This window comes from Mirounga leonina, unplaced genomic scaffold (assembly GCF_011800145.1).
Source record: "Mirounga leonina isolate KUSES-001 unplaced genomic scaffold, KU_Mleo_1.0 Mir_173, whole genome shotgun sequence".
NCBI lineage: Eukaryota > Metazoa > Chordata > Mammalia > Carnivora > Phocidae > Mirounga > Mirounga leonina.
The window spans coordinates 42,404,304-42,416,324 of record NW_023270447.1 but is presented as its reverse complement, the minus strand read 5'-3'; the positions used below and the strand labels follow the sequence as shown (position 1 = coordinate 42,416,324).

At 40.2% G+C, this 12,021-nt stretch overlaps 1 protein-coding gene across 1 annotated transcript in view; it reads left to right on the top strand.

The window, feature by feature from the left end:
• Nucleotides 1-12,021, top strand: part of ROR1 (receptor tyrosine kinase like orphan receptor 1) — a 398,622-nt gene that overhangs the window by 368,031 nt on the left and 18,570 nt on the right. Inside the window, exon 8 of the mRNA XM_035017718.1 lies at nucleotides 10,468-10,679. Coding sequence (XP_034873609.1) covers nucleotides 10,468-10,679 — 212 coding nt within the window. The remainder of the gene's footprint in view (nucleotides 1-10,467; nucleotides 10,680-12,021) is intronic.

Genomic DNA, 12,021 nt, shown 5'->3' with positions numbered 1-12,021 from the left:
GATAGATAGATAGATAGATAGATAGATAGATAGATAGATAGATAGATGTTGAGAATAACGTTTCATCTTACAATGAGCTGAAAGCTTGTGGGGCAGATTTGAAATGCTTCCTTTTCCTTCTCCCTCCCAAATGGGATGGAGTTCCTACATTCTTTAGTTAAGTCAGAGTTAAGGAGATTTCAAAATCTCCATGTGGTGTCTCATTTGCCTACCGATAATTTGTTTTCGTTTCAACCAAGTAAGGCTAAAAGAAGTATAGACCTAATTAAATGCAGAATGTGAGCCTTTGTTGTACTTTCTAGAATAAAGGCATTTGAGAATGGCCTGCCGCAGACTGTCTTATCAGCAAACTTTCACTCTAAGACAGAACATAAAATTAAACACAACCAAATATGTCTGGTGTGAACTCTGGGGATTGGCTCTGCTAGGACACTGTGCTTGTGTCCAAGTAGTGCTGGGAGGAAGTGAAAGGACCAGAGATATTTTGGGTAAGACCTGACCTGTCCCTGACCTCTCATCCTCCATGTCATTCACTGAAACTCAATATGTGTTGAGCTTCTACGATGCTTCAGACTTTGTGAATAGGGTAGATCAAAGCATGCCCTTGTGTAGCTTACAACCTAGTGAAACAATTAGATGGTAAAAATATGAATCACGTTAAGCACTGTTTCATAGTTCCCAACGTTTTTGTGCGCTGTCATGCACTTGGCATTTTCATGATGACTGTTGTCTGTTCTTTAACACCAGCCTCTGGCCTATGATTTAGTTAATGCTCAATAAAATGTGTTCAATGAATGAGTCCTCATAATCACCACAGGATAAAGGTATCCTCTCCATTTTACTGATGGAGAAGTAGAGGCAATGTTGTTTTTCCTCAAGCCAACATTCAAACCAGGTCCACAGGACTGTAGGTATAGTCTTCTGTCTACCGTGGCACAACTACCTAAAGAACAAATTCTAGATGATTCAGAGGAATAAACATTCCTTTCTCATTTTCCTCTTTCCTTTGATCATTATGGACTCTCTAGATCTTTGGGATGCTGTCCATTGATTTTCTTGTTTGCAGCTCCACACATGCAGAAGTGGAACCCCCAGCCACAAAGGCATCTACTCTGAGAGACCAGGGTGCTCCACTCAGCCTCAGCCCCGATGAGGACTAGCTCCATGCGGGGCTCGCAGCGTTTGCCCATTTCCCATTAAATCCAGCTCTCCTCCCTCCCGGCAGCCCCAGGTCCCCAGTCCTCAGAGTTGGCCATTTTCCCTGAGAGCCTGCCTGCAAACCTTCATTCACTACGCCTTTACCTCTAGTCACTGTGGCCACCTTCCAAGCCAAATACTGTGGGTTGGGTGGAAACTACATCGAAAAAGAAACATTTGCCTATGTTCTTTCCAACTGGCACCTAGGCACACCTCCCAGGTTCACAGTTTCACTGTAGACCTTATCATTGCTTTCTGACACAGCCCTGGGGGCAGAACTGTGGAAAATGCCTGTTTCTCTGGGAGCAGCTTTGGCAGGATCTGGCCATTTTACTTCTACCACGTGGCTTCTCTTCTTTCTCTCTCCCTCGCTAACGGAGGTCCCCCATTTGTTCCTCTCTTGACTTGTATGGGGAGGCCGAATCTTAATTGTATTAGTGCCTTCATATTTGAACCTCGGCCCTTTATTTTACTCTAGATTAAGTCCAGAGGCCACATTTCTTCCGCCAGCCAGGCTGGCATGCCTGAGAGACCTCAGTAAAGGGTCTCTCCCTCTACCAAACAGCTAGAACTTCCAGGCAGTGGTATGGTTTTGACTCCTTGACCAGCATCCCCGCAGAGTGCCCACCGATAAGAACAGTAGGGGGCCATTTTGGCTCCACTGGCAGTTTTCATACCTGGCCTATTACTTTCATATTTCCTTTTAAGTCCTTGGCTTACAACAGTTTGCCAAAGGGCACAGCGCCCAGTTCTGTGCCTGAATAGCCCTGACTTGTCCCATAACCTTACAAACACTCGCCCTGGGTTCTGCTTTGTCACAAACCATTTTCTGCAATGTGGTGGTTTACAGTTCGGGGCAAGGCAGATGTTTTCCAGATTGCGAACACCGCAGTTTTTAACTCACTGTCAGCAGCCTTCTCCCATATTTCATAGAAGACCTGTTGTAAGGCAATTTGTCTTTCAGCCATTTCTTCAAACCAAAATTGAACATTACAGTGAATGGGATGGTGGGGAGGGGGGATGGAGGGAGGAATAGAGCACGGCTTTGTATGGTTTGAAGTTTTCTGGAAGAGTTATTTTTATGCTACAGAGATTTTTCAAGATGTACTTTATTCTCCAGTCTCTATACATTTTCGACAAAGTAAAGAACAATAGTTACCCCAAACCTATAACGAAGTCATGTTCCATAAACATTTTTAACCATAAAATAATTTTTTCTCAAAGATTTTTTTTATCATTCTCAAAATATATTGAGTCATGTATCCAGTGTGTCAGCTGCTCTAGCAACAAGCTTTAGGACGCTCTTAACTCTTTTGGCCCACCACCGTGCCAACAGGAAGGGCTCCTTGTCACTTTAACCCTTTGGTGACGGAATTCTGATATAAGACCACAATGATCTTTGATATTGGCTTTGTATCAGCCACGGTTCTGGCATGAAACAAAAGGCATAAGCAAACACACCATGGAGAATTTTATGGGCCCAGCACGCTTCCGCTGCGCTACTCTGCTAACCATGGAGAATTTTATAAAGAGACTCTTTATGAAGATGTTGGCAGAATTAGGGGAAACCAATAAGGTGAAGAACCCAGGCCAGCAGAAGTGGGAGGCATTACCGTCCTAGGCTTGAAGAGTCAAAGGAATGATTAGTTACCTTACCTTATGGAGCAGAGCTGAGAATGAAAAGAGGGCTTCCAAAGGCTGTGGCCTTTGGTGGAGGAAGGTAGCCAATCCTCTGCAATTCGGCAAGGAAGGAGCCTGGAAACAAACATGGCAACCCATATTCTTCTTGCCCTGGGCAGTTCTTCCTGTCCCTCCAATGTCTCCCATTGGCCCAACCTAACTGGAAGCCAGAGGGTAAGGGTGCCCATTGATACTGTCCTTAGAAGTCAGCCTCAGCATGGAGCTGAGGAGAAAAGGACTGATACTGGGTCTGAAGACACTCAGGGAAAATATTCAATCACTAGCTTTAAATCAGTTGCTTCACAAGAGAGCCAAAAGAACAATAGGGACCTAAATAAGGTATGTAGACTCAGTTTATAAAATCAGAGAACGTTGAGGGGAACCATTGAAATCATCCAGCCTCTGTTTGAGCATTGCCAGGGACCTTCAGATACAGGGACATCTCACCACCCCGAAGAGGTTATGGGATGGCTCCCACTGCTTAAAACCTGCATTTGTAAGTCTGAAACCAAAACTTATATGGGAAATCTCCTGATTTTTAAAAAATGTTGGCCATGAATTCAAATTAAAACCTAATAAGGAACAAGTCTATATATTAGATCCATTCTGTAACCTCTGGTATCATTTATTATCCACATTTGAAGGTACCTGTCACATCCTTCATTCAATTTTTAATTTGGTCTAAAGAGCATGTAGCTCTTCCAACCTTTCCTTACCCATCTTCCTTTTCCTCTAAATGTTTCTTGTTTTTTTAAAGCCTTTCTTAGAAATGTTGCTCTTAGAAGACACCTTTTTCGGTGTTTTTAAACCAGCGAAGGTAGAAGAAGACTATGATGCTTTCGATCATCATTCAGTATTGCCAGTGAAGGTACTTTTTTGCTAAAAGTACCATATATAACATTTTTTGGAGCAATTTCATTGTACTGTTGCTGGATCCAGCTGAACCTTCAAGTCTTCATTAAAACTTACTAGCCTTCTCTTTTCCTCTTTTTTTTTCATGGTTTTGTTACACCAAAAATTATTTAGTAGATTTGCTTAATCACGGGCTTCTATAAACAAGAGCTTTAACCTAACTGCAAGCTATAATATTTATTTGTAAAATTTAAACTGTTGGTTTTGGGTCATTATTTTAGCCTGCTTTGTATGAGCCTTCAAAATTTTATTTCTGTAGGGGCACCTGGGTAGCTCAGTCAGTTGAACATCTGCCTCCGGCTCAGGTCATGATCTCAGGGTCCTGGAGCGGGCCCCTCATTGAGTTCTCTGCTCCATGGGAAGCCTGCTTCTTCCTCTCCCTCTGTCTGCCACTCCCCCTGCTTGTATACTCTAGCTCTCTCTCTGTCAAATGAATAAATAAAATATTTTTTAAAAATTTAGAAATAAAAATAAAATTTATTTCTATAGTCAGATATCTTTCCTAGATTTGGGTCATTTTCAAGTTTGATAAATATGTCATTGTCGAGTAGTTGACGATAATGTCAAACAGGCAGGTTCGCTCAAGCTTAGCTCTCTACAATTTGAGGTTGATTTGCTGATTAACACTATTAGGGTACAGGCACATGGTAAATTACAAATCTATCTAATGATAGATTATCTAGCCTTCCATCTTTGGTCCATAAAGATATCATGGGTCACTTGATCAAATGTCTTGCTGAAAGTTTAAATGTGCTTGTTTTACCACTCTGAAATAATCCTATCAAAATGAAAGAGATTTAATTTTATAAAACCTATTGAATTTTGGCACTTAAAGATTGGCCCAATTAAAAAATGGGCAAAGGACTTAAACAGACATTTCTCCAAAGAAGATATACAAATGGCCAACAGTATATGAAAAGATGCTCAATATCATCAGGCATTAAAGAAATGCAAATCAAAACCACAATGAGACATATGATCCAGGAATCCTACTTCTGGATATATACCCAAAAGAACTGAATGCAGAATCTCAAAGAGATATTTGTACACCCATGTACATTGCAGCATTATTCACAATAGCTGAGAGGTGGAAGCAAACCCATCGATGGATGAATCCATAAAGAAAATGTGGTATATACATACAATGGAATATTATTCAGCCTTAAAAAAGAAGGAAGTCTGACACATGCAACAACATAGATAAACCTTGAGGACACTTTACTGAGTGAAAATAAGCCAGTCATAAAAAAATACTGTATGAGGTGTCTAAAGTAATCAAATTCATAGAAGCAAAAAATAGACCAGTTGTTGTCAGGGGCTAGAGGGAGGGGGAAATGGGGAGTTATTGTTCAATGAGTATAGAGTTTCAGTTTTGCAAGATGGAAAAGTTTTGCAGATCTGTTGTACAACAATGTGCATATGCTTAGCACTACTAAACTGTACACTTAAAAATGGTTAAGGTGGTAAATTTTGCTAATTTTTTTTACCATAGTTAAACTTTTTTTCAATAAAAGGAAAAGATTAGCCCAACCCTTTCCTTTTATAGAGGAGAAAACTGAGGTCCTAAGAACTTATAGAAACTTCTAGTGAACTCATGTGGATTCTAGTTACTAAGATTTTTCTCAAGTGCTCACAAATGAGCACTTATTGTGGTTAAAACATTGTGTGCTGTGGTTAAAACATTTGCTGAAGAGGGGCACCTGGGTGGCTCAGTCGGTTAAGCATCTGCCTTTGGCTCAGGACATGATCCTGGGGTCCTGGGATTGAGCCCCGCATTGGGCTCCCTGCTCAGCAGAGAGCGTACTTCTCCCTCTCCCTCTGCTGCTTTGCCTGTTGTTCTCTCTCTCTCTGTGTCAAATAAATAAATAAAATCTTAAAAAACAATATTTGCTGAAGAGAAAAATTTTAGTCACTATATATGGCCAGAGTCTTTTTAAGAATTAATTTGAGAATACATAATACAGGTCATCTTCTTGATATTTCCATCATTAAATTGAGAGACCTAATGGCAGACCTAGCATGCCAACTAAAGACCTAGTTAACACCTTTTCTCCTTTGGCTTCCAGGCATATATTTAAATATCACTGGTGCAGGCTCCTATCTGCTACAGACCCAGTTACTTTGTAGTTTTCAAATAATAGATGATAGCAATTCCTATTTGTTTTCTATGGTTTTCATTTCTTTTCAGACATGATTATAGTTTAAAACCTAACTGCAAGCTATTTATTTATTTTTGGGATTCTAAGGTTCTGTAAGATTTCTTCCCCACCTTTGCCATATTGAAGATCTAGGGATTTTTTTGTTTTAACTCAAAGTAATATCCCAGATGATGTTTCACTTTATGAAAGTACCTCTTGAATAAGAAATCACGTTTACCTTGTCTTAAGCCCTAGGATAAGAAAGGAGTATTTTCTCCATTATATTTAATTACTAATCCAACTATTGAATATCTTTGTAAAAATAAAATAGGAATGTCAGATGTGACCTGTGATACCAAATTGTTGATTTTTAAAAGGAAATTAATCATGTGATCCAGACTAAATAGTTGGTTTCAAAAATCCCAAGTATTTAACTTGATGTAACTAATATGTGCATTTAAATTTTAAACAGTTATTTCGAAGTATTAAAAATCTTCACCATTCTAATTTTCCGCCGGGTTTCTTTGTAATGTGCTGAGGGTGTCCATTACCCTTTAAAGTGAATAGTAAGAATAGTGTCCATTGTTCTAATGTGATTCTGTTTAATAGTGTAATCCCCAACAGATATTAGCCCTCATTAAAGGGAGCCTTGGAATCTTAAGGAGAATGATGAAGAACAATTCCATACAGTATTTTAATTTTTATTAGTTATATAATTTTGAAAGCATAGAAGCCCTGAAGGCAGACAGGCTTGCATTCCAACCCAGATTCCACCACTTTCTGGCTTTGTCAAATTATTTGTTCTTTCTTAGTCTTAATTTGTCTACATGTAAAATTGAGATGACACCAAGGACCTGGTTAAAGTGTTGAATAAAAATGCAAGGCTGTTAAAAAGAGGTTGAGTAAATGTTAGTTTTCTAATTTTCCATGAGTAAGGTTAGTTGTTCTGTGGAATGTTTTTAATGTGAAGTTTTTTGAGCCAGACTGACTCCCTTCTGGCCTAATGCGGAGAGAGGTGTGTGGGGAAGTAAGTGTGGTGTATCACAGGTTGACAATAGGCCGAAATTTGTTTTCAGTCACTTCCAACATGGCCGCGTATTGTTCTGCTTGATTATTTCCCTTGGCAAGAAGACACTCTGGGCTCGTTTGCATATCCTGCATGTAATCAGAAAGAGCCAAGTTTGCCTGTGTTTAAAGGATTCCGCTTCTTGAAGTTCGTTCTCATGCAGACCCACAGGGGGATTTGTCCCAGACCTCCCATTTATAATCACAGGCATTCCGTGAATAATCTGATACGGAATGAGTACAGGATAGACTCCTTTGTTTGCCAGACAGGTGAGAGCCCTACTTTCTCTTGTTGCTAAAAATCTGGGCCAGAAAAATGACTAGAGTTATGTGAGTACTAAATTAACCTCATTCCTTTGTAATCGTTACCCTCATAATGATTTCACTGAAAATCCAAGAATAACAAGAGGGATTCCCCCCTACCCCCAACCCGGCACACACTAGGGTACTGAGAGATTCGAAAGTGTTTTTATAATGTTAATAATCATAGCATCCAACAACTGTGTGGCAGTTTTCAATTTTCTTAAGTTTTGTCAGGAACATTATCTCTCACACGAACCAAATAAGATTGGTGGAGCAATTATTCCTCTTAAGTAAATGAGGACATGGGGGTCAGAGAGGTTGTTTCCTGCTTGAGGTTATTTAGAATTCCCTGCCCAAAAGTTTTTTTGTTTTTTTTTTTTAATATTTATTTGTCAAAGAGAGCACAAGCAGGGGGAGCGACAGGCAGAGGGAGAAGCAGACTCCCCACTGAGCAGGGAGCCCGATGTGGGGCTCGATCCCAGGACCCTGGGATCATGACCTGAGCCGAAGGCAGACGCTTAACCGACCGAGCCACCCAGGCGTCCCCCCTGCCCAAAAGTTTTATCTCTGAATCCTTTTCTACTCTAAGGGTAAGGGCTAAACATCAAGTGACTGAGTTGTAATAGGTACTAGAGTAGATCCCTCCTACGTTCCTTCATTTACTGTTTAAAACAACCCTATGAAATAGGTATTACTCTTCTCATTTTGCAGATGGGTTTGCTCAGAGAGGCTAAGTGCTTACTGAAGGTTGCACAGATGATGACAAAGGCAGTGTTCAGAGGTTTCTGACTCTAAGACACACCGTTCCTTTATTCTGCTATATCATCTCTAAAGTGTCTACATAGATAGACGGACAGACAGATAGATCTTAGATAGACAGATGATCTCATCTGGATCTACTATATTCCTGATATAGAAGATCAATCTATCTGCTAGGTGCTGTGGTAAGCACTTTTCATTTGATTTCTTTCTCTCTGTCCATCCACCCATAGACATGCGGACACAATTGTTACAAAAGGACCTGAGAACAGTTCCTAGGATGAGAACCACTAGAATGGCCTCCAGAGACGCCTGGGTTATGTGTTACCTGCCACTGTATAAAATGGGGAGTGCGAAAGTAGCACATCTGGCAAAGCTTCCGTGTCCTTCCCCACCGTTTAGACCTCCCTCGTCCTTCCCACATTTGAGAAACACAACAAGTCCTACCACAAGAGAAGGGGTGCCAAACAGCGCCATTCTCAAATTCCTGGCAGTGGAGTGGAGGGTCTAGGGCAGGAGATATGAAGCCAGACCAACAGGGGAGAAGTCCCAGCTTTAGAATTACTAGCTGCATATCCTGGAGCAGGTTACTTAACCACTCTGTCCCCTCAGCTTCGTCACCTGTAAAACTGGGCATAAGGATGGCTCCTGCCTCACGTGGGGTTGGTTGTGAGGATAAAATGAATGAGTTAATGAAAAGCACTTCCAACAGTACCTGGCCCATATTAATAATAATAGCTAACATCATTTTGTTCTAGAAAACACTCAGTAAATATTAAAACCGTTACTTTTAGTATACGCAATAAGTAGATTTTACTCCTCCCCACGCCTCTCTCCAAAGCACAGCCCCAACACCCGGGTCTTGGTGCCCGTCTGTTTATGTAGGGAGAAGGCAGTGTGATTTAGTTACTGTATATCTCACTGAACAACAGGTTCCCAAAGCAGGTGTGTGCAAGAACAAACTCTGTATAGTATATTCTAATTTATATGTACTAAGGAAGCTCACAATTTAGAGGGACTTTCTGGGTCTCTTGACTACTCTAGTCCTTCTTCCCCTGTTGCATTTCCTTTTTTTTTTTTTTTTTTTAAAGATTTTATTTATTTATTTGAGACAGAGAGAATGAGAAAGAGAGCACATGAGAAGGGGGAGGGTCCTGTTGCATTTCCAACAACATATTGTAATTATCTTTTCTCTGTTCTCCTTCCCCAACCATGAGCTCCTGAAAGACAAAGGACATACCGTATTTAACTTTATATTCCCAGTACCTAGAATAATGTTTGGCAGTAGGAGCTTTTGTTTATTGACTTACTGAACAAGTGAGAGGATGAGTGAATGGATGCATGGTTAATTCTAGGTTAAGTAAATAATCATCTCTAAATTTGGGGTCAATCTGGATTTTCACACTTTGGATTTTCTTCAAGCAAGATAGTTGATGAGTTTATTGGTGATCAGGGCCTGTATTATGTAACCCCTCCAATTATTGCCCATAATTCCTTGTTTGTTTTGTCAGTCAAATAATTTATTATCGTATGCCCAAAGTATTTAAAGGTCAGACTCAAATCGATTTTTAAAAAGTATGCCTCGTGTCCTTCTATATATATTATATTCTCTTCCAAGCAATGGTAGAGTAGATATATAAGATTTCAAAAATACACTTCAGAGTGTTAGCATTCATAATTACTGGGCTCATATGAAATCATATAAGAAGAATTCTGGGGTTTCAAAAGGTGTCACGTTATTCAGTGATGCTGTGCTGGAGGGAACGGTAGACACCATCCAAAATAGATACTTCATTTGTGCAGATGAGAAGAAGTGAGGCCCCAAGAGGTGAATCATTTGTTCAAGGTCACATCAGGAACTGAGTCAGGTCCCCCATATTCTCAGGCCAGTGGCTTTATGGACCCTGGGACCAGGATTCCTGAGTGACATTGATTCTGGAAGATGCAGGGCTGGCCCTGTAAGTCCAAACCAGCCAAGACAAGGGCATGATTTCTGGAAGAACACATTGTAGTCGTTGATCTGGGCTAGCAGCCAATGGAAGAAGAGCCCTGTGGTCCACATGAATGCTCTTGGGTATATACAGTCCATTCACATGACGTTTAACTTTGAAGGTGTCAGAGAAATGCTGATCTGCTGCTAAAGAGAGGCAACATCAGAGGGGGACCCACACACATGCAAAGCCTTCACAATGTCCCTCTGCAATTTTTAAACACTTGAACTTTAAACTTTTAAACTTCAATAAATTATGTTGAAGGTTTGATAGAAACAAATTGTAATAAGCAATGGTTCCTTTTTTCTCCAGTGAATTTGTGTGTACAGAAGAATAGGAGGTCATTTTCAACTATGCGATGTAATATTATACATGTTATTTGAACTAGTGTGACTTTTGCTCTTTTTTATTTCTGTGCCCAGATTCGAAGGATTCCAAGGAGAAGAATAAAATGGAGATCTTGTACATACTCGTGCCAAGTGTTGCCATTCCTCTGGCCATTGCCCTGCTCTTCTTCTTCATTTGTGTCTGCCGCAATAACCAGAAGACCTCGTCACCACCTGTCCAGAGGCAACCGAAACACGTCAGAGGTCAAAATGTGGAGATGTCAATGCTTAATGCATATAAACCCAAGGTAAAGTTAGCAGTACGGAGCTGCATAGATTCCGCAGGCTTCGGGTTAAAGCAAAACTTAGCACCTTCCCCAGCTTAGAAATCAAATGATCTAGACTCAGAGTTTACAAGCTCTAGAGGTCAATTTCAGCAAACTGTACACCTGTAACTTTATCCAGGGCACCTGGAACATTCTTTCATCAGTGTGTCCACGTCCGTGTCAGGCCAGCCCCATCACTGCCTTACCATCAAGTCTGGGCTAGAAAGAATCCTTAGGACATCATCTCTCCTAAGGATTCCGAGTGTGAGCTATTTTGCAAAATTTCAAAGAAGGAAAGACCATACCCTTCCAATCAAACCGAAAGAGATGAACAGAGAAAAAAAGAAAGCATGGTTTACTAACTTTTAACTGTCAAAAAATCCTTTATATTGCACAACAGCGTGCATAGATTGTACACTTAAGAACCAGTAAGTTTTATGTGATGTGCTTTTTTGCCACAAGAACAAAACCTAAGTCCTAACCGAGGAGCTCAGTTAGGTTTAATGCCTAACCTAAATCCATTTCTCTTTGGTTTAAGCATATTTAAAGAGAAGTGTTGTCCTTCCTATAATCTTCAAATTCTGTTGTATGATCGCCCACCTTAGCCTTCTCATCTCTGTGCTAATTCAACCCACTTCCTTTTAGTTTTTCCTCCTCATCTGTCAACATGTGGGTTGCTCCAGGTCTTGGCAAGGAACCCAGGGTCACCGGCCCTTACCTTAAATGGAACACACACACCACATCTTGAAGCTGAAATACAACAGATCCTTTCTCTCCAGAAAGCCAGAACCTCAATCCCAGGCTCTCGGCAAAGAGATTTCATTTAAATAATTCAGAAGACATCCAAAAAGCCTGTCTTTTCTTCTTATTCCAACTCCATAGGACATTCATTCACTCATTCTGCAAATATTTATCTTCTCTGTGGGTTAGTGACCATATTATTCATTTGACCTTCATAAAGAGAAGATGTATCTCTTTAATAAAATTTTAGAGAAAAATGTCTTCACACTCAAATTAACTAATCCTTTTAACTAATTAGTAGAGTTCCCTGTTGGGGCTGACTCTTAGCCCCTCATTTGATTTTAGTCTGCGTTGCAGTTGGATTTTTTTTTTTTTAATTTAAAAAGTCTTAAGACATTTTTCTGTTGTAGTCATATTTGTTGGTAAGGTTTTTGGATTTCTTAAGTGTTAAAAATTCATTTTTTAAGTATTCTGTCCCAAGCAAAACCACAGTTCTCTTAAGTCTGAATTTTTACCATTAAAAAAAAAAAAACCCACAGACCCTGAAGACAACAGCGTTCACTAAGTAGGTTGGGGGACAGGT